The sequence below is a fragment of the Drosophila virilis genome, chromosome 5, assembly GCF_030788295.1.
Source record: "Drosophila virilis strain 15010-1051.87 chromosome 5, Dvir_AGI_RSII-ME, whole genome shotgun sequence".
In the NCBI taxonomy this organism is placed as follows: domain Eukaryota; kingdom Metazoa; phylum Arthropoda; class Insecta; order Diptera; family Drosophilidae; genus Drosophila; species Drosophila virilis.
In genome coordinates, this window is record NC_091547.1 from 16770278 (window position 1) to 16795261 (window position 24984).

The 24984-nt window shown below is 38.3% G+C and overlaps 1 protein-coding gene and 41 non-coding genes across 44 annotated transcripts in view; 1 reads left to right on the forward strand and 41 right to left on the reverse strand.

The window, feature by feature from the left end:
* mtt (mangetout) overlaps positions 1-24984 on the forward strand; it is a 120027-nt gene that overhangs the window by 77356 nt on the left and 17687 nt on the right. For all 3 annotated transcript variants that reach the window (XM_070209934.1, XM_032436836.2, XM_032436837.2), the window contains exon 3: positions 1550-1692. In XM_070209934.1, coding sequence (XP_070066035.1) covers positions 1550-1692 — 143 coding nt within the window. The remainder of the gene's footprint in view (positions 1-1549; positions 1693-24984) is intronic.
* Positions 4157-4275, reverse strand: LOC6636992 (5S ribosomal RNA). Its single transcript, XR_049297.1, has one exon. It is a non-coding gene; the product is annotated as a 5S ribosomal RNA (ribosomal RNA).
* LOC6636991 (5S ribosomal RNA) lies at positions 4669-4787 on the reverse strand. The gene has a single exon (XR_049296.1). It is a non-coding gene; the product is annotated as a 5S ribosomal RNA (ribosomal RNA).
* LOC6636990 (5S ribosomal RNA) lies at positions 5178-5296 on the reverse strand. The gene has a single exon (XR_049295.2). It is a non-coding gene; the product is annotated as a 5S ribosomal RNA (ribosomal RNA).
* On the reverse strand, positions 5689-5807 carry LOC116651166 (5S ribosomal RNA). Its single transcript, XR_004304187.1, has one exon. It is a non-coding gene; the product is annotated as a 5S ribosomal RNA (ribosomal RNA).
* LOC116651168 (5S ribosomal RNA) lies at positions 6200-6318 on the reverse strand. The gene has a single exon (XR_004304189.1). It is a non-coding gene; the product is annotated as a 5S ribosomal RNA (ribosomal RNA).
* On the reverse strand, positions 6709-6827 carry LOC116651167 (5S ribosomal RNA). Its single transcript, XR_004304188.1, has one exon. It is a non-coding gene; the product is annotated as a 5S ribosomal RNA (ribosomal RNA).
* Positions 7218-7336, reverse strand: LOC116651172 (5S ribosomal RNA). Its single transcript, XR_004304193.1, has one exon. It is a non-coding gene; the product is annotated as a 5S ribosomal RNA (ribosomal RNA).
* Positions 7729-7847, reverse strand: LOC116651154 (5S ribosomal RNA). The gene has a single exon (XR_004304175.1). It is a non-coding gene; the product is annotated as a 5S ribosomal RNA (ribosomal RNA).
* On the reverse strand, positions 8238-8356 carry LOC116651155 (5S ribosomal RNA). Its single transcript, XR_004304176.1, has one exon. It is a non-coding gene; the product is annotated as a 5S ribosomal RNA (ribosomal RNA).
* Positions 8747-8865, reverse strand: LOC116651169 (5S ribosomal RNA). Its single transcript, XR_004304190.1, has one exon. It is a non-coding gene; the product is annotated as a 5S ribosomal RNA (ribosomal RNA).
* Positions 9258-9376, reverse strand: LOC116651156 (5S ribosomal RNA). Its single transcript, XR_004304177.1, has one exon. It is a non-coding gene; the product is annotated as a 5S ribosomal RNA (ribosomal RNA).
* On the reverse strand, positions 9767-9885 carry LOC116651157 (5S ribosomal RNA). The gene has a single exon (XR_004304178.1). It is a non-coding gene; the product is annotated as a 5S ribosomal RNA (ribosomal RNA).
* Positions 10276-10394, reverse strand: LOC116651170 (5S ribosomal RNA). Its single transcript, XR_004304191.1, has one exon. It is a non-coding gene; the product is annotated as a 5S ribosomal RNA (ribosomal RNA).
* Positions 10787-10905, reverse strand: LOC116651158 (5S ribosomal RNA). The gene has a single exon (XR_004304179.1). It is a non-coding gene; the product is annotated as a 5S ribosomal RNA (ribosomal RNA).
* Positions 11296-11414, reverse strand: LOC116651159 (5S ribosomal RNA). The gene has a single exon (XR_004304180.1). It is a non-coding gene; the product is annotated as a 5S ribosomal RNA (ribosomal RNA).
* On the reverse strand, positions 11805-11923 carry LOC116651160 (5S ribosomal RNA). Its single transcript, XR_004304181.1, has one exon. It is a non-coding gene; the product is annotated as a 5S ribosomal RNA (ribosomal RNA).
* Positions 12314-12432, reverse strand: LOC116651161 (5S ribosomal RNA). The gene has a single exon (XR_004304182.1). It is a non-coding gene; the product is annotated as a 5S ribosomal RNA (ribosomal RNA).
* LOC116651162 (5S ribosomal RNA) lies at positions 12823-12941 on the reverse strand. Its single transcript, XR_004304183.1, has one exon. It is a non-coding gene; the product is annotated as a 5S ribosomal RNA (ribosomal RNA).
* On the reverse strand, positions 13332-13450 carry LOC116651163 (5S ribosomal RNA). The gene has a single exon (XR_004304184.1). It is a non-coding gene; the product is annotated as a 5S ribosomal RNA (ribosomal RNA).
* On the reverse strand, positions 13841-13959 carry LOC116651171 (5S ribosomal RNA). The gene has a single exon (XR_004304192.1). It is a non-coding gene; the product is annotated as a 5S ribosomal RNA (ribosomal RNA).
* LOC116651164 (5S ribosomal RNA) lies at positions 14352-14470 on the reverse strand. Its single transcript, XR_004304185.1, has one exon. It is a non-coding gene; the product is annotated as a 5S ribosomal RNA (ribosomal RNA).
* On the reverse strand, positions 14861-14979 carry LOC116651165 (5S ribosomal RNA). The gene has a single exon (XR_004304186.1). It is a non-coding gene; the product is annotated as a 5S ribosomal RNA (ribosomal RNA).
* LOC6625139 (5S ribosomal RNA) lies at positions 15370-15488 on the reverse strand. The gene has a single exon (XR_049013.1). It is a non-coding gene; the product is annotated as a 5S ribosomal RNA (ribosomal RNA).
* On the reverse strand, positions 15879-15997 carry LOC6625138 (5S ribosomal RNA). Its single transcript, XR_049012.1, has one exon. It is a non-coding gene; the product is annotated as a 5S ribosomal RNA (ribosomal RNA).
* LOC6625137 (5S ribosomal RNA) lies at positions 16388-16506 on the reverse strand. Its single transcript, XR_049011.1, has one exon. It is a non-coding gene; the product is annotated as a 5S ribosomal RNA (ribosomal RNA).
* LOC6625136 (5S ribosomal RNA) lies at positions 16897-17015 on the reverse strand. The gene has a single exon (XR_049010.1). It is a non-coding gene; the product is annotated as a 5S ribosomal RNA (ribosomal RNA).
* On the reverse strand, positions 17406-17524 carry LOC6625135 (5S ribosomal RNA). The gene has a single exon (XR_049009.1). It is a non-coding gene; the product is annotated as a 5S ribosomal RNA (ribosomal RNA).
* Positions 17917-18035, reverse strand: LOC6625134 (5S ribosomal RNA). Its single transcript, XR_049008.1, has one exon. It is a non-coding gene; the product is annotated as a 5S ribosomal RNA (ribosomal RNA).
* Positions 18426-18544, reverse strand: LOC6625133 (5S ribosomal RNA). Its single transcript, XR_049007.1, has one exon. It is a non-coding gene; the product is annotated as a 5S ribosomal RNA (ribosomal RNA).
* On the reverse strand, positions 18937-19055 carry LOC6625132 (5S ribosomal RNA). The gene has a single exon (XR_049006.1). It is a non-coding gene; the product is annotated as a 5S ribosomal RNA (ribosomal RNA).
* On the reverse strand, positions 19446-19564 carry LOC6625131 (5S ribosomal RNA). Its single transcript, XR_049005.1, has one exon. It is a non-coding gene; the product is annotated as a 5S ribosomal RNA (ribosomal RNA).
* On the reverse strand, positions 19955-20073 carry LOC6625130 (5S ribosomal RNA). The gene has a single exon (XR_049004.1). It is a non-coding gene; the product is annotated as a 5S ribosomal RNA (ribosomal RNA).
* On the reverse strand, positions 20464-20582 carry LOC6625129 (5S ribosomal RNA). Its single transcript, XR_049003.1, has one exon. It is a non-coding gene; the product is annotated as a 5S ribosomal RNA (ribosomal RNA).
* On the reverse strand, positions 20973-21091 carry LOC6625128 (5S ribosomal RNA). Its single transcript, XR_049002.1, has one exon. It is a non-coding gene; the product is annotated as a 5S ribosomal RNA (ribosomal RNA).
* On the reverse strand, positions 21484-21602 carry LOC6625127 (5S ribosomal RNA). Its single transcript, XR_049001.1, has one exon. It is a non-coding gene; the product is annotated as a 5S ribosomal RNA (ribosomal RNA).
* On the reverse strand, positions 21995-22113 carry LOC6625126 (5S ribosomal RNA). Its single transcript, XR_049000.1, has one exon. It is a non-coding gene; the product is annotated as a 5S ribosomal RNA (ribosomal RNA).
* On the reverse strand, positions 22509-22627 carry LOC6625289 (5S ribosomal RNA). The gene has a single exon (XR_048999.1). It is a non-coding gene; the product is annotated as a 5S ribosomal RNA (ribosomal RNA).
* On the reverse strand, positions 23018-23136 carry LOC6625288 (5S ribosomal RNA). The gene has a single exon (XR_048998.1). It is a non-coding gene; the product is annotated as a 5S ribosomal RNA (ribosomal RNA).
* LOC6625287 (5S ribosomal RNA) lies at positions 23527-23645 on the reverse strand. Its single transcript, XR_048997.2, has one exon. It is a non-coding gene; the product is annotated as a 5S ribosomal RNA (ribosomal RNA).
* On the reverse strand, positions 24036-24154 carry LOC6625286 (5S ribosomal RNA). The gene has a single exon (XR_048996.1). It is a non-coding gene; the product is annotated as a 5S ribosomal RNA (ribosomal RNA).
* On the reverse strand, positions 24545-24663 carry LOC6625285 (5S ribosomal RNA). The gene has a single exon (XR_048995.1). It is a non-coding gene; the product is annotated as a 5S ribosomal RNA (ribosomal RNA).

Sequence of the window (24984 nt, forward strand, 5' to 3'; positions counted from 1 at the left end):
AAGCTGGAGCTGCCAGCATCTGTTTTCTACTGCGATTATATTAATTATTTCTAGCCCCCACCAGCAGCCAGCCACATCAATGTGCACCACAGACTACAATTGAAAGTTAGCAGCTGTGCATTTTAGAAAAATATGCACATAACATTACGCAGATAAGTCTGCATTTAAACACGCAACAATAAAAAACAGATTCTAATCGCCTAAACAATACTCTTAATGCCATTGCAATATGCCCCGAAATGATTATTTAAACACATATTTAAAATGCTGCAAGAAGTATTAAAAAAGTCTTAATTTTATATTTATTGTAATGAAAACTATCGCCTGGGTGATAGATTTGCGATGCAAAATATTATTATTTTTGCAACCATGACAAAATCTTACAATATTTGACAGATAATAAATATTATCGAACTATTCCGGCAAGATTTGTGTAGTCTTTCTCTTTAGACAGGTGAGCCTTTCTTTTTTTTTACAGGGTGTATAAAGTTATCTGTGCAGCAGAAAACAAGACCCGAACATAAATTGCAGAAAATAAACTATTTAGTGTTTTTCGAAAAACAAACTAAGCGCACATAAATGAATACAAATCAATTGGATTAAGTGTAAATATAGTAAACGAAAAATAAATAAATTTAAAAAAGTGTAAATACAATTACCGGCGAAACTGTAAAAGCTTATATAAACATACAAACGTATTTAAATGTGGTTCACTACCCAGTTGGCCCTGTCGACTAGAACTATTTAATGGAGCAATAAATAGCAGCACACACAAAGTTTTCTAATTAAAAAATGAAACGCTGCAGAGTCAAACAAAAAAATATATATACATAAAAAGCGGAGAAACACAAATTTGCAAGCATCAACACAAATATGCAAATGAATAAGTGCCGTGGGGTCGTCGCGATTGAGTTGCAAGAACAAAATGACCAACTACATTGTGTGGGCTTTGCTTTTGGTCTGGTTTTGTATGGATGTGCTCTTCGAAGGTTTGCTCTGACTTGAGCTGGCGTTGGCAAACTTTTGCTCTTCATTTCTAACTTTGTTTGCGCCACGGGCCATTTACGATTAAGTATTAGTTATTAGTTTAGCCGCATAACGTGGTTAGTTAAAATAACCAAGAGTTCAGAGAATGGACAAATTTTGAATATGATATTAAAATAATGTTGAAAAATAAATGTACATAAAAGCAAAAAATATATCAAAGAATTTAGTGTGCATAAAAATCAAAACTTCAGATAAGGCATTATTAAATAAAAACAAAAGTAAACAGAAAAACAGTTTATTAGATAGGCTACGGATATTTCAATATCAGCAGACAAGTTATATACATATTAGAGCTTTAAAATAAACTTAAAAAATAAATATCAAATACTACTTATTATTTGGATGTTTAAAAAGTAATGTGAATCTCTTCTGAATTCTGATTTAGAATTAATCTCTAAATTAAATATTATTTGTATTATATATTTTAAAATTAAGAGATTATAAGAAGATAGTATAAATTTCAATACTAACCGTATTATGCTCCTTCTTGCTTTTGTTACAGGATCCATTAGTAACATTGACGATGCCGAATATCATTGCAACAAGACCCAAGTGCGAAAGGTGATATCGGGCGTGGTTGGTGCTGCTTCATCGGTGACATCCATACAGGTGGCCAATTTGCTGAGATTGTTTCGGATACCGCAGGTAGGTCGATGCACATGTCGTATACGTAACATTAAAAACTGGACGCTGTTTGCAGTCGGTTTTTTTGTTGACCTCACATTGGCAGTGAAAAGTTTTTGTGGTTGTAATTAAAAAGTGCACAACATTTGTCGCAGAATGCTCAGCTGGAAATTAGTTTAACGGCCAGCACGTGGCTCCAAATTAGTTGACTTTCAACAGGCAACAAATCAAGCAAAGTGCAGCAGCTGCACACTGGAAATGTCAAGGGTACTTACAAAACTCCGTTTAAGCCTAGTACACGCTTCCATCTGTCCTGGCTCTTGTTGCCCCCGTCTGTAACTGTTTCATTCTGCGAGACATCGTGTGGCAGCAGCAAAGTCACGTCGCTTGGGAAGATTGAGTAGCCGCAGCGTTGCCCCTACGTGAGCAACAGCCAAAAGTCAATATGCGACAGCAAGCAGGTACACGGCAACAGGCAACTGCGCCTGCAAGTATGCCATAAAACGCACACGCACCCAGCAGCCATTCACTGCAGCCCCAAAACAGTTGCTCCGAGATGGCCATAAATCAAGCGCTAGCTTTTGATTGCATTTCATTGGTAGTTGATGGTTCTTCTGGCCGGCAAAAACATTGTTAGCCCGGCTTCAGGGCTGCGGGCCGAGCGTGTACGGATTTTGGTTTCAAATCAGGCAGGGTTTCAAGTCGAGCACGTTGATGACCACAATATCCCTTTTAAGCTCATTTAATGTGCCATTTGAATGACTCTCTCCAAACCCAAAGAGTGGCTCCGCCTCGACCCGAGTGCTGAAAGATAGTTCGTTTCTGATATAAAGCTGTTGTCAAGATCTTCAGTTATAATCTAGTCAAGGGTGCCAGGCTAGCAGATTACCAGCCCTTAGCTGACGAAAACAAGGAAACCCAGATACACACATACAAGCTGCTTACTGCTTTTTGCTAGGGCCGTCCTTCATCTTCTTGCAGCGTCATAATGTGGATAATGGCCGTTCATTCCTGGTATAAATACATGATTTATATGTGCTTATAAGCCAGAGCAAGGTAACAGATTCTTTTAGATAACTGGATGGTTACCTTTCCAATCGAGTTGTTCAATCGGCGAGAGTGCTTTGTGTCCTTTGAGAACTATTACATAAAGGAGGGTGTTAGGGACTATACCAACGGAACCAGGACAAATGGCAATAATGAGCCCAGTTCTTCGTGGTAATTTATAATGGAATCTTCCTTGATTCTTCACAAGAACACAGCTCAGTAAATATACGTGATGTAAAAACATTGAAGATTTATTCCAAAAAATATTAATATAGAATGTGAATCCCAGAATTCGGTAATTAAATTTTTCATATTTTTTTTTGCTGGAATAAGCACCTAATAGTCACCTGCAAAATATACTGAATATACCCATCCTCGAATGCTATCAGCATTCACATCATTGCGAATTGAAATGCTCGAAAAAGTTTTTACAAAGCGGCGACAGTTTGCACAGCATTCAGAGAAGTTCATTATCAGTCTTAAAGAGTGCACAAACACTTTGTTGGTAAATTGTTGGCAGAGCCGAGCAGACGCGCAGCAGAGCGGAGAGCCTCAGAGGGAGCATAGCGCGCCTTGATGATAATAGCACTTAATCAGAAATCAAGTAGTTAGCTAAATACCTGCCGAGCTGCACTTTGCGTTCCGGGCACCCTCCCTCCATGCTCCAGGGAAATTGTGTGAACATTTTCATTGAGCTCAAAGTTTCGCTAAGCATTCCTTTAACGACTGCAAGTCATGTGGATTGCAATTGGTTCAATTGCCACGTCCCCCGCCGCGCCAACATTTACCATGTTGTCAGTCACCATGCAAGCGGCGTTAATTTGCGCGTGAAATTGGATTTTAGTAGCATTGGAAGACGTTTTACCCCATTTTACTTGAAGCTATGTCGGCACGGGGTGTCGGCTTTTCGGTTTTACGGTTTGATACTCACTTTGACTTTGGAGCATTGTCTGCGCTCTTGTGGCCTTCCCACTCTTGCAAAATGAGGCAAACAGTTTATGGCAGAGATGACAAGTGTGGCACGAGTAGAAAATGATATATTAAAAAAATGTCCGGCAAAATAGAAAAGCGGAAAACAGTGCGGAACATGGTGCTAAGAGGTGCTAACATTAGAAAGAAGCAAGCAATATAGCGGAAAATATCGCTACAATGAAACAAGACGCTATTCTTTGGAAAAAATACGACTAAATACCCTTCTAGACATACAACGTAAAGCTATATAATTTTGTGAGGAAAACTGTGAAGCACGTTATTACTGAGTTTGCTGAGGAAAAAAAATCAAGCAATACCTATATTAAATTATAAAGCTTCACGATAAATAAATAATGTTAGATAGAGAAAAATGAGATACTGATTGAGCAATTTAAACGATAGATAAGGTTATCTTCAGGTGAAGTAATATACAATTTGTTCGAGCTATAAAAAAAGTTGTGGACGATGCCAACAACACGCGGTGTTCCCAAGCGGTCCCCCATCTAAGTACTAACCGCGCCCGACGCTGCTTTATTTCGGTGATCGGACGAGAACCGATGTATTCAGCGTGGTATGGTCGTTGGCGAATGTCGAGTGCTTAGAGCACAAACTTGTAGCTGGAATTTCAAAATCATGAGGAGTGCATTTTTGCTGGATTTAAAAATTGTTGTTATGCTACAAGTGTGACGTTTGGGGCTCAGCATTTGCAAGAGTCGGCAAAACGAACGCAAGAAAAGTTTCTATTTTAATATATATAAGTCAGAACGACAAGACGGCAAGAAGTCGGGAAAGGGGAAAATTAAAATATTAATTAATACGGAATTTACCTGAACTATATTTTAAAAAATCTTTAATCCATATATAACCAGATAAATAATGTTAGATAGAGTAAAATGAGATACTGATTGAGCAATTTAAACGATAGATAACCTGAAGTAATATACAATTTGTTCGAGCTATAAAAAAAGTTGTGGACGATGCCAACAACACGCGGTGTTCCCAAGCGGTCCCCCATCTAAGTACTAACCGCGCCCGACGCTGCTTAATTTCGGTGATCGGACGAGAACCGATGTATTCAGCGTGGTATGGTCGTTGGCGAATGTCGAGTGCTTAGAGCACAAACTTGTAGCTGGAATTTCAAAATCATGAGGAGTGCATTTTTGCTGGATTTAAAAATTGTTGTTATGCTACAAGTGTGACGTTTGGGGCTAAGCATTTGCAAGAGTCGGCAAACGAACGCAAGAAAAGTTTCTATTTTAATATATAAGTCAGAACGACAAGACGGCAAGAAGTCGGGAAAGGGGAAAATTAAAATATTAACTAATACGGAATTTACCTGAACTATATTTTAAAAAATCTTTAATCCATATATAACCAGAGAAATAATGTTAGATAGAGAAAAATGAGATACTGATTGAGCAATTTAAACGATAGATAACCTGAAGTAATATACAATTTGTTCGAGCTATAAAAAAAGTTGTGGACGATGCCAACAACACGCGGTGTTCCCAAGCGGTCCCCCATCTAAGTACTAACCGCGCCCGACGCTGCTTAATTTCGGTGATCGGACGAGAACCGATGTATTCAGCGTGGTATGGTCGTTGGCGAATGTCGAGTGCTTAGAGCACAAACTTGTAGCTGGAATTTCAAAATCATGAGGAGTGCATTTTTGCTGGATTTAAAAATTGTTGTTATGCTACAAGTGTGACGTTTGGGGCTCAGCATTTGCAAGAGTCGGCAAACGAACGCAAGGAAAGTTTCTATTTTAATATATATAAGTCAGAACGACAAGACGGCAAGAAGTCGGGAAAGGGGAAAATTAAAATATTAACTAATACGGAATTTACCTGAACTATATTTTAAAAAATCTTTAATCCATATATAACCAGAGAAATAATGTTAGATAGAGAAAAATGAGATACTGATTGAGCAATTTAAACGATAGATAACCTGAAGTAATATACAATTTGTTCGAGCTATAAAAAAAGTTGTGGACGATGCCAACAACACGCGGTGTTCCCAAGCGGTCCCCCATCTAAGTACTAACCGCGCCCGACGCTGCTTAATTTCGGTGATCGGACGAGAACCGATGTATTCAGCGTGGTATGGTCGTTGGCGAATGTCGAGTGCTTAGAGCACAAACTTGTAGCTGGAATTTCAAAATCATGAGGAGTGCATTTTTGCTGGATTTAAAAATTGTTGTTATGCTACAAGTGTGACGTTTGGGGCTCAGCATTTGCAAGAGTCGGCAAACGAACGCAAGGAAAGTTTCTATTTTAATATATATAAGTCAGAACGACAAGACGGCAAGAAGTCGGGAAAGGGGAAAATTAAAATATTAACTAATACGGAATTTACCTGAACTATATTTTAAAAAATCTTTAATCCATATATAACCAGAGAAATAATATTAGATAGAGAAAAATGAGATACTGATTGAGCAATTTAAACGATAGATAACCTGAAGTAATATACAATTTGTTCGAGCTATAAAAAAAGTTGTGGACGATGCCAACAACACGCGGTGTTCCCAAGCGGTCCCCCATCTAAGTACTAACCGCGCCCGACGCTGCTTTATTTCGGTGATCGGACGAGAACCGATGTATTCAGCGTGGTATGGTCGTTGGCGAATGTCGAGTGCTTAGAGCACAAACTTGTAGCTGGAATTTCAAAATCATGAGGAGTGCATTTTTGCTGGATTTAAAAATTGTTGTTATGCTACAAGTGTGACGTTTGGGGCTAAGCATTTGCAAGAGTCGTCAAACGAACGCAAGAAAAGTTTCTATTTTTATATATAAGTCAGAACGACAAGACGGCAAGAAGTCGGGAAAGGGGAAAATTAAAATATTAACTAATACGGAATTTACCTGAACTATATTTTAAAAAATCTTTAATCCATATATAACCAGAGAAATAATGTTAGATAGAGTAAAATGAGATACTGATTGAGCAATTTAAACGATAGATAACCTGAAGTAATATACAATTTGTTCGAGCTATAAAAAAAGTTGTGGACGATGCCAACAACACGCGGTGTTCCCAAGCGGTCCCCCATCTAAGTACTAACCGCGCCCGACGCTGCTTAATTTCGGTGATCGGACGAGAACCGATGTATTCAGCGTGGTATGGTCGTTGGCGAATGTCGAGTGCTTAGAGCACAAACTTGTAGCTGGAATTTCAAAATCATGAGGAGTGCATTTTTGCTGGATTTAAAAATTGTTGTTATGCTACAAGTGTGACGTTTGGGGCTAAGCATTTGCAAGAGTCGTCAAACGAACGCAAGAAAAGTTTCTATTTTTATATATAAGTCAGAACGACAAGACGGCAAGAAGTCGGGAAAGGGGAAAATTAAAATATTAACTAATACGGAATTTACCTGAACTATATTTTAAAAAATCTTTAATCCATATATAACCAGAGAAATAATGTTAGATAGAGTAAAATGAGATACTGATTGAGCAATTTAAACGATAGATAACCTGAAGTAATATACAATTTGTTCGAGCTATAAAAAAAGTTGTGGACGATGCCAACAACACGCGGTGTTCCCAAGCGGTCCCCCATCTAAGTACTAACCGCGCCCGACGCTGCTTAATTTCGGTGATCGGACGAGAACCGATGTATTCAGCGTGGTATGGTCGTTGGCGAATGTCGAGTGCTTAGAGCACAAACTTGTAGCTGGAATTTCAAAATCATGAGGAGTGCATTTTTGCTGGATTTAAAAATTGTTGTTATGCTACAAGTGTGACGTTTGGGGCTCAGCATTTGCAAGAGTCGGCAAACGAACGCAAGAAAAGTTTCTATTTTAATATATATAAGTCAGAACGACAAGACGGCAAGAAGTCGGGAAAGGGGAAAATTAAAATATTAATTAATACGGAATTTACCTGAACTATATTTTAAAAAATCTTTAATCCATATATAACCAGATAAATAATGTTAGATAGAGAAAAATGAGATACGGATTGAGCAATTTAAACGATAGATAACCTGAAGTAATATACAATTTGTTCGAGCTATAAAAAAAGTTGTGGACGATGCCAACAACACGCGGTGTTCCCAAGCGGTCCCCCATCTAAGTACTAACCGCGCCCGACGCTGCTTAATTTCGGTGATCGGACGAGAACCGATGTATTCAGCGTGGTATGGTCGTTGGCGAATGTCGAGTGCTTAGAGCACAAACTTGTAGCTGGAATTTCAAAATCATGAGGAGTGCATTTTTGCTGGATTTAAAAATTGTTGTTATGCTACAAGTGTGACGTTTGGGGCTAAGCATTTGCAAGAGTCGGCAAACGAACGCAAGAAAAGTTTCTATTTTAATATATAAGTCAGAACGACAAGACGGCAAGAAGTCGGGAAAGGGGAAAATTAAAATATTAACTAATACGGAATTTACCTGAACTATATTTTAAAAAATCTTTAATCCATATATAACCAGATAAATAATGTTAGATAGAGAAAAATGAGATACTGATTGAGCAATTTAAACGATAGATAACCTGAAGTAATATACAATTTGTTCGAGCTATAAAAAAAGTTGTGGACGATGCCAACAACACGCGGTGTTCCCAAGCGGTCCCCCATCTAAGTACTAACCGCGCCCGACGCTGCTTAATTTCGGTGATCGGACGAGAACCGATGTATTCAGCGTGGTATGGTCGTTGGCGAATGTCGAGTGCTTAGAGCACAAACTTGTAGCTGGAATTTCAAAATCATGAGGTGTGCATTTTTGCTGGATTTAAAAATTGTTGTTATGCTACAAGTGTGACGTTTGGGGCTAAGCATTTGCAAGAGTCGGCAAACGAACGCAAGAAAAGTTTCTATTTTAATATATAAGTCAGAACGACAAGACGGCAAGAAGTCGGGAAAGGGGAAAATTAAAATATTAACTAATACGGAATTTACCTGAACTATATTTTAAAAAATCTTTAATCCATATATAACCAGAGAAATAATGTTAGATAGAGAAAAATGAGATACTGATTGAGCAATTTAAACGATAGATAACCTGAAGTAATATACAATTTGTTCGAGCTATAAAAAAAGTTGTGGACGATGCCAACAACACGCGGTGTTCCCAAGCGGTCCCCCATCTAAGTACTAACCGCGCCCGACGCTGCTTTATTTCGGTGATCGGACGAGAACCGATGTATTCAGCGTGGTATGGTCGTTGGCGAATGTCGAGTGCTTAGAGCACAAACTTGTAGCTGGAATTTCATAATCATGAGGAGTGCATTTTTGCTGGATTTAAAAATTGTTGTTATGCTACAAGTGTGACGTTTGGGGCTCAGCATTTGCAAGAGTCGGCAAACGAACGCAAGAAAAGTTTCTATTTTAATATATATAAGTCAGAACGACAAGACGGCAAGAAGTCGGGAAAGGGGAAAATTAAAATATTAACTAATACGGAATTTACCTGAACTATATTTTAAAAAATCTTTAATCCATATATAACCAGAGAAATAATGTTAGATAGAGAAAAATGAGATACTGATTGAGCAATTTAAACGATAGATAACCTGAAGTAATATACAATTTGTTCGAGCTATAAAAAAAGTTGTGGACGATGCCAACAACACGCGGTGTTCCCAAGCGGTCCCCCATCTAAGTACTAACCGCGCCCGACGCTGCTTAATTTCGGTGATCGGACGAGAACCGATGTATTCAGCGTGGTATGGTCGTTGGCGAATGTCGAGTGCTTAGAGCACAAACTTGTAGCTGGAATTTCAAAATCATGAGGTGTGCATTTTTGCTGGATTTAAAAATTGTTGTTATGCTACAAGTGTGACGTTTGGGGCTAAGCATTTGCAAGAGTCGGCAAACGAACGCAAGAAAAGTTTCTATTTTAATATATAAGTCAGAACGACAAGACGGCAAGAAGTCGGGAAAGGGGAAAATTAAAATATTAACTAATACGGAATTTACCTGAACTATATTTTAAAAAATCTTTAATCCATATATAACCAGAGAAATAATGTTAGATAGAGAAAAATGAGATACTGATTGAGCAATTTAAACGATAGATAACCTGAAGTAATATACAATTTGTTCGAGCTATAAAAAAAGTTGTGGACGATGCCAACAACACGCGGTGTTCCCAAGCGGTCCCCCATCTAAGTACTAACCGCGCCCGACGCTGCTTAATTTCGGTGATCGGACGAGAACCGATGTATTCAGCGTGGTATGGTCGTTGGCGAATGTCGAGTGCTTAGAGCACAAACTTGTAGCTGGAATTTCAAAATCATGAGGAGTGCATTTTTGCTGGATTTAAAAATTGTTGTTATGCTACAAGTGTGACGTTTGGGGCTAAGCATTTGCAAGAGTCGGCAAACGAACGCAAGAAAAGTTTCTATTTTAATATATAAGTCAGAACGACAAGACGGCAAGAAGTCGGGAAAGGGGAAAATTAAAATATTAACTAATACGGAATTTACCTGAACTATATTTTTAAAAATCTTTAATCCATATATAACCAGAGAAATAATGTTAGATAGAGAAAAATGAGATACTGATTGAGCAATTTAAACGATAGATAACCTGAAGTAATATACAATTTGTTCGAGCTATAAAAAAAGTTGTGGACGATGCCAACAACACGCGGTGTTCCCAAGCGGTCCCCCATCTAAGTACTAACCGCGCCCGACGCTGCTTTATTTCGGTGATCGGACGAGAACCGATGTATTCAGCGTGGTATGGTCGTTGGCGAATGTCGAGTGCTTAGAGCACAAACTTGTAGCTGGAATTTCATAATCATGAGGAGTGCATTTTTGCTGGATTTAAAAACTGTTGTTATGCTACAAGTGTGACGTTTGGGGCTCAGCATTTGCAAGAGTCGGCAAACGAACGCAAGAAAAGTTTCTATTTTAATATATATAAGTCAGAACGACAAGACGGCAAGAAGTCGGGAAAGGGGAAAATTAAAATATTAACTAATACGGAATTTACCTGAACTATATTTTAAAAAATCTTTAATCCATATATAACCAGAGAAATAATGTTAGATAGAGAAAAATGAGATACTGATTGAGCAATTTAAACGATAGATAACCTGAAGTAATATACAATTTGTTCGAGCTATAAAAAAAGTTGTGGACGATGCCAACAACACGCGGTGTTCCCAAGCGGTCCCCCATCTAAGTACTAACCGCGCCCGACGCTGCTTAATTTCGGTGATCGGACGAGAACCGATGTATTCAGCGTGGTATGGTCGTTGGCGAATGTCGAGTGCTTAGAGCACAAACTTGTAGCTGGAATTTCAAAATCATGAGGAGTGCATTTTTGCTGGATTTAAAAATTGTTGTTATGCTACAAGTGTGACGTTTGGGGCTAAGCATTTGCAAGAGTCGGCAAACGAACGTAAGAAAAGTTTCTATTTTAATATATAAGTCAGAACGACAAGACGGCAAGAAGTCGGGAAAGGGGAAAATTAAAATATTAACTAATACGGAATTTACCTGAACTATATTTTAAAAAATCTTTAATCCATATATAACCAGAGAAATAATGTTAGATAGAGAAAAATGAGATACTGATTGAGCAATTTAAACGATAGATAACCTGAAGTAATATACAATTTGTTCGAGCTATAAAAAAAGTTGTGGACGATGCCAACAACACGCGGTGTTCCCAAGCGGTCCCCCATCTAAGTACTAACCGCGCCCGACGCTGCTTAATTTCGGTGATCGGACGAGAACCGATGTATTCAGCGTGGTATGGTCGTTGGCGAATGTCGAGTGCTTAGAGCACAAACTTGTAGCTGGAATTTCAAAATCATGAGGAGTGCATTTTTGCTGGATTTAAAAATTGTTGTTATGCTACAAGTGTGACGTTTGGGGCTCAGCATTTGCAAGAGTCGGCAAACGAACGCAAGAAAAGTTTCTATTTTAATATATAAGTCAGAACGACAAGACGGCAAGAAGTCGGGAAAGGGGAAAATTAAAATATTAACTAATACGGAATTTACCTGAACTATATTTTAAAAAATCTTTAATCCATATATAACCAGAGAAATAATGTTAGATAGAGAAAAATGAGATACTGATTGAGCAATTTAAACGATAGATAACCTGAAGTAATATACAATTTGTTCGAGCTATAAAAAAAGTTGTGGACGATGCCAACAACACGCGGTGTTCCCAAGCGGTCCCCCATCTAAGTACTAACCGCGCCCGACGCTGCTTAATTTCGGTGATCGGACGAGAACCGATGTATTCAGCGTGGTATGGTCGTTGGCGAATGTCGAGTGCTTAGAGCACAAACTTGTAGCTGGAATTTCAAAATCATGAGGTGTGCATTTTTGCTGGATTTAAAAATTGTTGTTATGCTACAAGTGTGACGTTTGGGGCTAAGCATTTGCAAGAGTCGGCAAACGAACGCAAGAAAAGTTTCTATTTTAATATATAAGTCAGAACGACAAGACGGCAAGAAGTCGGGAAAGGGGAAAATTAAAATATTAACTAATACGGAATTTACCTGAACTATATTTTAAAAAATCTTTAATCCATATATAACCAGAGAAATAATGTTAGATAGAGAAAAATGAGATACTGATTGAGCAATTTAAACGATAGATAACCTGAAGTAATATACAATTTGTTCGAGCTATAAAAAAAGTTGTGGACGATGCCAACAACACGCGGTGTTCCCAAGCGGTCCCCCATCTAAGTACTAACCGCGCCCGACGCTGCTTAATTTCGGTGATCGGACGAGAACCGATGTATTCAGCGTGGTATGGTCGTTGGCGAATGTCGAGTGCTTAGAGCACAAACTTGTAGCTGGAATTTCAAAATCATGAGGAGTGCATTTTTGCTGGATTTAAAAATTGTTGTTATGCTACAAGTGTGACGTTTGGGGCTAAGCATTTGCAAGAGTCGGCAAACGAACGTAAGAAAAGTTTCTATTTTAATATATAAGTCAGAACGACAAGACGGCAAGAAGTCGGGAAAGGGGAAAATTAAAATATTAACTAATACGGAATTTACCTGAACTATATTTTAAAAAATCTTTAATCCATATATAACCAGAGAAATAATGTTAGATAGAGAAAAATGAGATACTGATTGAGCAATTTAAACGATAGATAACCTGAAGTAATATACAATTTGTTCGAGCTATAAAAAAAGTTGTGGACGATGCCAACAACACGCGGTGTTCCCAAGCGGTCCCCCATCTAAGTACTAACCGCGCCCGACGCTGCTTAATTTCGGTGATCGGACGAGAACCGATGTATTCAGCGTGGTATGGTCGTTGGCGAATGTCGAGTGCTTAGAGCACAAACTTGTAGCTGGAATTTCAAAATCATGAGGTGTGCATTTTTGCTGGATTTAAAAATTGTTGTTATGCTACAAGTGTGACGTTTGGGGCTAAGCATTTGCAAGAGTCGGCAAACGAACGCAAGAAAAGTTTCTATTTTAATATATAAGTCAGAACGACAAGACGGCAAGAAGTCGGGAAAGGGGAAAATTAAAATATTAACTAATACGGAATTTACCTGAACTATATTTTAAAAAATCTTTAATCCATATATAACCAGAGAAATAATGTTAGATAGAGAAAAATGAGATACTGATTGAGCAATTTAAACGATAGATAACCTGAAGTAATATACAATTTGTTCGAGCTATAAAAAAAGTTGTGGACGATGCCAACAACACGCGGTGTTCCCAAGCGGTCCCCCATCTAAGTACTAACCGCGCCCGACGCTGCTTAATTTCGGTGATCGGACGAGAACCGATGTATTCAGCGTGGTATGGTCGTTGGCGAATGTCGAGTGCTTAGAGCACAAACTTGTAGCTGGAATTTCAAAATCATGAGGAGTGCATTTTTGCTGGATTTAAAAATTGTTGTTATGCTACAAGTGTGACGTTTGGGGCTAAGCATTTGCAAGAGTCGGCAAACGAACGCAAGAAAAGTTTCTATTTTAATATATAAGTCAGAACGACAAGACGGCAAGAAGTCGGGAAAGGGGAAAATTAAAATATTAACTAATACGGAATTTACCTGAACTATATTTTTAAAAATCTTTAATCCATATATAACCAGAGAAATAATGTTAGATAGAGAAAAATGAGATACTGATTGAGCAATTTAAACGATAGATAACCTGAAGTAATATACAATTTGTTCGAGCTATAAAAAAAGTTGTGGACGATGCCAACAACACGCGGTGTTCCCAAGCGGTCCCCCATCTAAGTACTAACCGCGCCCGACGCTGCTTTATTTCGGTGATCGGACGAGAACCGATGTATTCAGCGTGGTATGGTCGTTGGCGAATGTCGAGTGCTTAGAGCACAAACTTGTAGCTGGAATTTCATAATCATGAGGAGTGCATTTTTGCTGGATTTAAAAATTGTTGTTATGCTACAAGTGTGACGTTTGGGGCTCAGCATTTGCAAGAGTCGGCAAACGAACGCAAGAAAAGTTTCTATTTTAATATATATAAGTCAGAACGACAAGACGGCAAGAAGTCGGGAAAGGGGAAAATTAAAATATTAACTAATACGGAATTTACCTGAACTATATTTTAAAAAATCTTTAATCCATATATAACCAGAGAAATAATGTTAGATAGAGAAAAATGAGATACTGATTGAGCAATTTAAACGATAGATAACCTGAAGTAATATACAATTTGTTCGAGCTATAAAAAAAGTTGTGGACGATGCCAACAACACGCGGTGTTCCCAAGCGGTCCCCCATCTAAGTACTAACCGCGCCCGACGCTGCTTAATTTCGGTGATCGGACGAGAACCGATGTATTCAGCGTGGTATGGTCGTTGGCGAATGTCGAGTGCTTAGAGCACAAACTTGTAGCTGGAATTTCAAAATCATGAGGAGTGCATTTTTGCTGGATTTAAAAATTGTTGTTATGCTACAAGTGTGACGTTTGGGGCTAAGCATTTGCAAGAGTCGGCAAACGAACGTAAGAAAAGTTTCTATTTTAATATATAAGTCAGAACGACAAGACGGCAAGAAGTCGGGAAAGGGGAAAATTAAAATATTAACTAATACGGAATTTACCTGAACTATATTTTAAAAAATCTTTAATCCATATATAACCAGAGAAATAATGTTAGATAGAGAAAAATGAGATACTGATTGAGCAATTTAAACGATAGATAACCTGAAGTAATATACAATTTGTTCGAGCTATAAAAAAAGTTGTGGACGATGCCAACAACACGCGGTGTTCCCAAGCGGTCCCCCATCTAAGTACTAACCGCGCCCGACGCTGCTTAATTTCGGTGATCGGACGAGAACCGATGTATTCAGCGTGGTATGGTCGTTGGCGAATGTCGAGTGCTTAGAGCACAAACTTGTAGCTGGAATTTCAAAATCATGAGGAGTGCATTTTTGCTGGATTTAAAAATTGTTGTTATGCTACAAGTGTGACGTTTGGGGCTCAGCATTTGCAAGAGTCGGCAAACGAACGCAAGAAAAGTTTCTATTTTAATATATAAGTCAGAACGACAAGACGGCAAGAAGTCGGGAAAGGGGAAAATTAAAATATTAACTAATACGGAATTTACCTGAACTATATTTTAAAAAATCTTTAATCCATATATAACCAGAGAAATAATGTTAGATAGAGAAAAATGAGATACTGATTGAGCAATTTAAACGATAGATAACCTGAAGTAATATACAATTTGTTCGAGCTATAAAAAAAGTTGTGGACGATGCCAACAACACGCGGTGTTCCCAAGCGGTCCCCCATCTAAGTACTAACCGCGCCCGACGCTGCTTAATTTCGGTGATCGGACGAGAACCGATGTATTCAGCGTGGTATGGTCGTTGGCGAATGTCGAGTGCTTAGAGCACAAACTTGTAGCTGGAATTTCAAAATCATGAGGTGTGCATTTTTGCTGGATTTAAAAATTGTTGTTATGCTACAAGTGTGACGTTTGGGGCTAAGCATTTGCAAGAGTCGGCAAACGAACGCAAGAAAAGTTTCTATTTTAATATATAAGTCAGAACGACAAGACGGCAAGAAGTCGGGAAAGGGGAAAATTAAAATATTAACTAATACGGAATTTACCTGAACTATATTTTAAAAAATCTTTAATCCATATATAACCAGAGAAATAATGTTAGATAGAGAAAAATGAGATACTGATTGAGCAATTTAAACGATAGATAACCTGAAGTAATATACAATTTGTTCGAGCTATAAAAAAAGTTGTGGACGATGCCAACAACACGCGGTGTTCCCAAGCGGTCCCCCATCTAAGTACTAACCGCGCCCGACGCTGCTTAATTTCGGTGATCGGACGAGAACCGATGTATTCAGCGTGGTATGGTCGTTGGCGAATGTCGAGTGCTTAGAGCACAAACTTGTAGCTGGAATTTCAAAATCATGAGGAGTGCATTTTTGCTGGATTTAAAAATTGTTGTTATGCTACAAGTGTGACGTTTGGGGCTAAGCATTTGCAAGAGTCGGCAAACGAACGCAAGAAAAGTTTCTATTTTAATATATAAGTCAGAACGACAAGACGGCAAGAAGTCGGGAAAGGGGAAAATTAAAATATTAACTAATACGGAATTTACCTGAACTATATTTTAAAAAATCTTTAATCCATATATAACCAGAGAAATAATGTTAGATAGAGAAAAATGAGATACTGATTGAGCAATTTAAACGATAGATAACCTGAAGTAATATACAATTTGTTCGAGCTATAAAAAAAGTTGTGGACGATGCCAACAACACGCGGTGTTCCCAAGCGGTCCCCCATCTAAGTACTAACCGCGCCCGACGCTGCTTAATTTCGGTGATCGGACGAGAACCGATGTATTCAGCGTGGTATGGTCGTTGGCGAATGTCGAGTGCTTAGAGCACAAACTTGTAGCTGGAATTTCAAAATCATGAGGAGTGCATTTTTGCTGGATTTAAAAATTGTTGTTATGCTACAAGTGTGACGTTTGGGGCTCAGCATTTGCAAGAGTCGGCAAACGAACGCAAGAAAAGTTTCTATTTTAATATATAAGTCAGAACGACAAGACGGCAAGAAGTCGGGAAAGGGGAAAATTAAAATATTAACTAATACGGAATTTACCTGAACTATATTTTAAAAAATCTTTAATCCATATATAACCAGAGAAATAATGTTAGATAGAGAAAAATGAGATACTGATTGAGCAATTTAAACGATAGATAACCTGAAGTAATATACAATTTGTTCGAGCTATAAAAAAAGTTGTGGACGATGCCAACAACACGCGGTGTTCCCAAGCGGTCCCCCATCTAAGTACTAACCGCGCCCGACGCTGCTTAATTTCGGTGATCGGACGAGAACCGATGTATTCAGCGTGGTATGGTCGTTGGCGAATGTCGAGTGCTTAGAGCACAAACTTGTAGCTGGAATTTCAAAATCATGAGGAGTGCATTTTTGCTGGATTTAAAAATTGTTGTTATGCTACAAGTGTGACGTTTGGGGCTAAGCATTTGCAAGAGTCGGCAAACGAACGCAAGAAAAGTTTCTATTTTAATATATAAGTCAGAACGACAAGACGGCAAGAAGTCGGGAAAGGGGAAAATTAAAATATTAACTAATACGGAATTTACCTGAACTATATTTTAAAAAATCTTTAATCCATATATAACCAGAGAAATAATGTTAGATAGAGAAAAATGAGATACTGATTGAGCAATTTAAACGATAGATAACCTGAAGTAATATACAATTTGTTCGAGCTATAAAAAAAGTTGTGGACGATGCCAACAACACGCGGTGTTCCCAAGCGGTCCCCCATCTAAGTACTAACCGCGCCCGACGCTGCTTAATTTCGGTGATCGGACGAGAACCGATGTATTCAGCGTGGTATGGTCGTTGGCGAATGTCGAGTGCTTAGAGCACAAACTTGTAGCTGGAATTTCAAAATCATGAGGAGTGCATTTTTGCTGGATTTAAAAATTGTTGTTATGCTACAAGTGTGACGTTTGGGGCTCAGCATTTGCAAGAGTCGGCAAACGAACGCAAGAAAAGTTTCTATTTTAATATATATAAGTCAGAACGACAAGACGGCAAGAAGTCGGGAAAGGGGAAAATTAAAATATTAACTAATACGGAATTTACCTGAACTATATTTTAAAAAATCTTTAATCCATATATAACCAGAGAAATAATGTTAGATAGAGAAAAATGAGATACTGATTGAGCAATTTAAACGATAGATAACCTGAAGTAATATACAATTTGTTCGAGCTATAAAAAAAGTTGTGGACGATGCCAACAACACGCGGTGTTCCCAAGCGGTCCCCCATCTAAGTACTAACCGCGCCCGACGCTGCTTAATTTCGGTGATCGGACGAGAACCGATGTATTCAGCGTGGTATGGTCGTTGGCGAATGTCGAGTGCTTAGAGCACAAACTTGTAGCTGGAATTTCAAAATCATGAGGAGTGCATTTTTGCTGGATTTAAAAATTGTTGTTATGCTACAAGTGTGACGTTTGGGGCTAAGCATTTGCAAGAGTCGGCAAACGAACGCAAGAAAAGTTTCTATTTTAATATATAAGTCAGAACGACAAGACGGCAAGAAGTCGGGAAAGGGGAAAATTAAAATATTAACTAATACGGAATTTACCTGAACTATATTTTAAAAAATCTTTAATCCATATATAACCAGAGAAATAATGTTAGATAGAGAAAAATGAGATACTGATTGAGCAATTTAAACGATAGATAACCTGAAGTAATATACAATTTGTTCGAGCTATAAAAAAAGTTGTGGACGATGCCAACAACACGCGGTGTTCCCAAGCGGTCCCCCATCTAAGTACTAACCGCGCCCGACGCTGCTTAATTTCGGTGATCGGACGAGAACCGATGTATTCAGCGTGGTATGGTCGTTGGCGAATGTCGAGTGCTTAGAGCACAAACTTGTAGCTGGAATTTCAAAATCATGAGGAGTGCATTTTTGCTGGATTTAAAAATTGTTGTTATGCTACAAGTGTGACGTTTGGGGCTCAGCATTTGCAAGAGTCGGCAAACGAACGCAAGAAAAGTTTCTATTTTAATATATATAAGTCAGAACGACAAGACGGCAAGAAGTCGGGAAAGGGGAAAATTAAAATATTAACTAATACGGAATTTACCTGAACTATATTTTAAAAAATCTTTAATCCATATATAACCAGAGAAATAATGTTAGATAGAGAAAAATGAGATACTGATTGAGCAATTTAAACGATAGATAACCTGAAGTAATATACAATTTGTTCGAGCTATAAAAAAAGTTGTGGACGATGCCAACAACACGCGGTGTTCCCAAGCGGTCCCCCATCTAAGTACTAACCGCGCCCGACGCTGCTTAATTTCGGTGATCGGACGAGAACCGATGTATTCAGCGTGGTATGGTCGTTGGCGAATGTCGAGTGCTTAGAGCACAAACTTGTAGCTGGAATTTCAAAATCATGAGGAGTGCATTTTTGCTGGATTTAAAAATTGTTGTTATGCTACAAGTGTGACGTTTGGGGCTAAGCATTTGCAAGAGTCGGCAAACGAACGCAAGAAAAGTTTCTATTTTAATATATAAGTCAGAACGACAAGACGGCAAGAAGTCGGGAAAGGGGAAAATTAAAATATTAACTAATACGGAATTTACCTGAACTATATTTTAAAAAATCTTTAATCCATATATAACCAGAGAAATAATGTTAGATAGAGAAAAATGAGATACTGATTGAGCAATTTAAACGATAGATAACCTGAAGTAATATACAATTTGTTCGAGCTATAAAAAAAGTTGTGGACGATGCCAACAACACGCGGTGTTCCCAAGCGGTCCCCCATCTAAGTACTAACCGCGCCCGACGCTGCTTAATTTCGGTGATCGGACGAGAACCGATGTATTCAGCGTGGTATGGTCGTTGGCGAATGTCGAGTGCTTAGAGCACAAACTTGTAGCTGGAATTTCAAAATCATGAGGAGTGCATTTTTGCTGGATTTAAAAATTGTTGTTATGCTACAAGTGTGACGTTTGGGGCTCAGCATTTGCAAGAGTCGGCAAACGAACGCAAGAAAAGTTTCTATTTTAATATATAAGTCAGAACGACAAGACGGCAAGAAGTCGGGAAAGGGGAAAATTAAAATATTAACTAATACGGAATTTACCTGAACTATATTTTAAAAAATCTTTAATCCATATATAACCAGAGAAATAATGTTAGATAGAGAAAAATGAGATACTGATTGAGCAATTTAAACGATAGATAACCTGAAGTAATATACAATTTGTTCGAGCTATAAAAAAAGTTGTGGACGATGCCAACAACACGCGGTGTTCCCAAGCGGTCCCCCATCTAAGTACTAACCGCGCCCGACGCTGCTTAATTTCGGTGATCGGACGAGAACCGATGTATTCAGCGTGGTATGGTCGTTGGCGAATGTCGAGTGCTTAGAGCACAAACTTGTAGCTGGAATTTCAAAATCATGAGGAGTGCATTTTTGCTGGATTTAAAAATTGTTGTTATGCTACAAGTGTGACGTTTGGGGCTAAGCATTTGCAAGAGTCGGCAAACGAACGCAAGAAAAGTTTCTATTTTAATATATAAGTCAGAACGACAAGACGGCAAGAAGTCGGGAAAGGGGAAAATTAAAATATTAACTAATACGGAATTTACCTGAACTATATTTTAAAAAATCTTTAATCCATATATAACCAGAGAAATAATGTTAGATAGAGAAAAATGAGATACTGATTGAGCAATTTAAACGATAGATAACCTGAAGTAATATACAATTTGTTCGAGCTATAAAAAAAGTTGTGGACGATGCCAACAACACGCGGTGTTCCCAAGCGGTCCCCCATCTAAGTACTAACCGCGCCCGACGCTGCTTAATTTCGGTGATCGGACGAGAACCGATGTATTCAGCGTGGTATGGTCGTTGGCGAATGTCGAGTGCTTAGAGCACAAACTTGTAGCTGGAATTTCAAAATCATGAGGAGTGCATTTTTGCTGGATTTAAAAATTGTTGTTATGCTACAAGTGTGACGTTTGGGGCTCAGCATTTGCAAGAGTCGGCAAACGAACGCAAGAAAAGTTTCTATTTTAATATATAAGTCAGAACGACAAGACGGCAAGAAGTCGGGAAAGGGGAAAATTAAAATATTAACTAATACGGAATTTACCTGAACTATATTTTAAAAAATCTTTAATCCATATATAACCAGAGAAATAATGTTAGATAGAGAAAAATGAGATACTGATTGAGCAATTTAAACGATAGATAACCTGAAGTAATATACAATTTGTTCGAGCTATAAAAAAAGTTGTGGACGATGCCAACAACACGCGGTGTTCCCAAGCGGTCCCCCATCTAAGTACTAACCGCGCCCGACGCTGCTTAATTTCGGTGATCGGACGAGAACCGATGTATTCAGCGTGGTATGGTCGTTGGCGAATGTCGAGTGCTTAGAGCACAAACTTGTAGCTGGAATTTCAAAATCATGAGGAGTGCATTTTTGCTGGATTTAAAAATTGTTGTTATGCTACAAGTGTGACGTTTGGGGCTAAGCATTTGCAAGAGTCGGCAAACGAACGCAAGAAAAGTTTCTATTTTAATATATATAAGTCAGAACGACAAGACGGCAAGAAGTCGGGAAAGGGGAAAATTAAAATATTAACTAATACGGAATTTACCTGAACTATATTTTAAAAAATCTTTAATCCATATATAACCAGAGAAATAATGTTAGATAGAGAAAAATGAGATACTGATTGAGCAATTTAAACGATAGATAACCTGAAGTAATATACAATTTGTTCGAGCTATAAAAAAAGTTGTGGACGATGCCAACAACACGCGGTGTTCCCAAGCGGTCCCCCATCTAAGTACTAACCGCGCCCGACGCTGCTTAATTTCGGTGATCGGACGAGAACCGATGTATTCAGCGTGGTATGGTCGTTGGCGAATGTCGAGTGCTTAGAGCACAAACTTGTAGCTGGAATTTCAAAATCATGAGGAGTGCATTTTTGCTGGATTTAAAAATTGTTGTTATGCTACAAGTGTGACGTTTGGGGCTAAGCATTTGCAAGAGTCGGCAAACGAACGCAAGAAAAGTTTCTATTTTAATATATATAAGTCAGAACGACAAGACGGCAAGAAGTCGGGAAAGGGGAAAATTAAAATATTAACTAATACGGAATTTACCTGAACTATATTTTAAAAAATCTTTAATCCATATATAACCAGAGAAATAATGTTAGATAGAGAAAAATGAGATACTGATTGAGCAATTTAAACGATAGATAACCTGAAGTAATATACAATTTGTTCGAGCTATAAAAAAAGTTGTGGACGATGCCAACAACACGCGGTGTTCCCAAGCGGTCCCCCATCTAAGTACTAACCGCGCCCGACGCTGCTTAATTTCGGTGATCGGACGAGAACCGATGTATTCAGCGTGGTATGGTCGTTGGCGAATGTCGAGTGCTTAGAGCACAAACTTGTAGCTGGAATTTCAAAATCATGAGGAGTGCATTTTTGCTGGATTTAAAAATTGTTGTTATGCTACAAGTGTGACGTTTGGGGCTAAGCATTTGCAAGAGTCGGCAAACGAACGCAAGAAAAGTTTCTATTTTAATATATAAGTCAGAACGACAAGACGGCAAGAAGTCGGGAAAGGGGAAAATTAAAATATTAACTAATACGGAATTTACCTTACCTGAACTATATTTTAAAAAATCTTTAATCCATATATAACCAGAGAAATAATGTTAGATAGAGAAAAATGAGATACTGATTGAGCAATTTAAACGATAGATAACCTGAAGTAATATACAATTTGTTCGAGCTATAAAAAAAGTTGTGGACGATGCCAACAACACGCGGTGTTCCCAAGCGGTCCCCCATCTAAGTACTAACCGCGCCCGACGCTGCTTAATTTCGGTGATCGGACGAGAACCGATGTATTCAGCGTGGTATGGTCGTTGGCGAATGTCGAGTGCTTAGAGCACAAACTTGTAGCTGGAATTTCATAATCATGAGGAGTGCATTTTTGCTGGATTTAAAAATTGTTGTTATGCTACAAGTGTGACGTTTGGGGCTCAGCATTTGCAAGAGTCGGCAAACGAACGCAAGAAAAGTTTCTATTTTAATATATAAGTCAGAACGACAAGACGGCAAGAAGTCGGGAAAGGGGAAAATTAAAATATTAACTAATACGGAATTTACCTGAACTATATTTTAAAAAATCTTTAATCCATATATAACCAGAGAAATAATGTTAGATAGAGAAAAATGAGATACTGATTGAGCAATTTAAACGATAGATAACCTGAAGTAATATACAATTTGTTCGAGCTATAAAAAAAGTTGTGGACGATGCCAACAACACGCGGTGTTCCCAAGCGGTCCCCCATCTAAGTACTAACCGCGCCCGACGCTGCTTAATTTCGGTGATCGGACGAGAACCGATGTATTCAGCGTGGTATGGTCGTTGGCGAATGTCGAGTGCTTAGAGCACAAACTTGTAGCTGGAATTTCAAAATCATGAGGAGTGCATTTTTGCTGGATTTAAAAATTGTTGTTATGCTACAAGTGTGACGTTTGGGGCTAAGCATTTGCAAGAGTCGGCAAACGAACGCAAGAAAAGTTTCTATTTTAATATATAAGTCAGAACGACAAGACGGCAAGAAGTCGGGAAAGGGGAAAATTAAAATATTAACTAATACGGAATTTACCTGAACTATATTTTAAAAAATCTTTAATCCATATATAACCAGAGAAATAATGTTAGATAGAGAAAAATGAGATACTGATTGAGCAATTTAAACGATAGATAACCTGAAGTAATATACAATTTGTTCGAGCTATAAAAAAAGTTGTGGACGATGCCAACAACACGCGGTGTTCCCAAGCGGTCCCCCATCTAAGTACTAACCGCGCCCGACGCTGCTTAATTTCGGTGATCGGACGAGAACCGATGTATTCAGCGTGGTATGGTCGTTGGCGAATGTCGAGTGCTTAGAGCACAAACTTGTAGCTGGAATTTCATAATCATGAGGAGTGCATTTTTGCTGGATTTAAAAATTGTTGTTATGCTACAAGTGTGACGTTTGGGGCTCAGCATTTGCAAGAGTCGGCAAACGAACGCAAGAAAAGTTTCTATTTTAATATATAAGTCAGAACGACAAGACGGCAAGAAGTCGGGAAAGGGGAAAATTAAAATATTAACTAATACGGAATTTACCTGAACTATATTTTAAAAAATCTTTAATCCATATATAACCAGAGAAATAATGTTAGATAGAGAAAAATGAGATACTGATTGAGCAATTTAAACGATAGATAACCTGAAGTAATATACAATTTGTTCGAGCTATAAAAAAAGTTGTGGACGATGCCAACAACACGCGGTGTTCCCAAGCGGTCCCCCATCTAAGTACTAACCGCGCCCGACGCTGCTTAATTTCGGTGATCGGACGAGAACCGATGTATTCAGCGTGGTATGGTCGTTGGCGAATGTCGAGTGCTTAGAGCACAAACTTGTAGCTGGAATTTCAAAATCATGAGGAGTGCATTTTTGCTGGATTTAAAAATTGTTGTTATGCTACAAGTGTGACGTTTGGGGCTAAGCATTTGCAAGAGTCGGCAAACGAACGCAAGAAAAGTTTCTATTTTAATATATAAGTCAGAACGACAAGACGGCAAGAAGTCGGGAAAGGGGAAAATTAAAATATTAACTAATACGGAATTTACCTGAACTATATTTTAAAAAATCTTTAATCCATATATAACCAGATAAATAATGTTAGATAGAGAAAAATGAGATACTGATTGAGCAATTTAAACGATAGATAACCTGAAGTAATATACAATTTGTTCGAGCTATAAAAAAAGTTGTGGACGATGCCAACAACACGCGGTGTTCCCAAGCGGTCCCCCATCTAAGTACTAACCGCGCCCGACGCTGCTTAATTTCGGTGATCGGACGAGAACCGATGTATTCAGCGTGGTATGGTCGTTGGCGAATGTCGAGTGCTTAGAGCACAAACTTGTAGCTGGAATTTCATAATCATGAGGAGTGCATTTTTGCTGGATTTAAAAATTGTTGTTATGCTACAAGTGTGACGTTTGGGGCTCAGCATTTGCAAAAGTCGGCAAACGAACGCAAGAAAAGTTTCTATTTTAATATATATAAGTCAGAACGACAAGACGGCAAGAAGTCGGGAAAGGGGAAAATTAAAATATTAACTAATACGGAATTTACCTGAACTATATTTTAAAAAATCTTTAATCCATATATAACCAGATAAATAATGTTAGATAGAGAAAAATGAGATACTGATT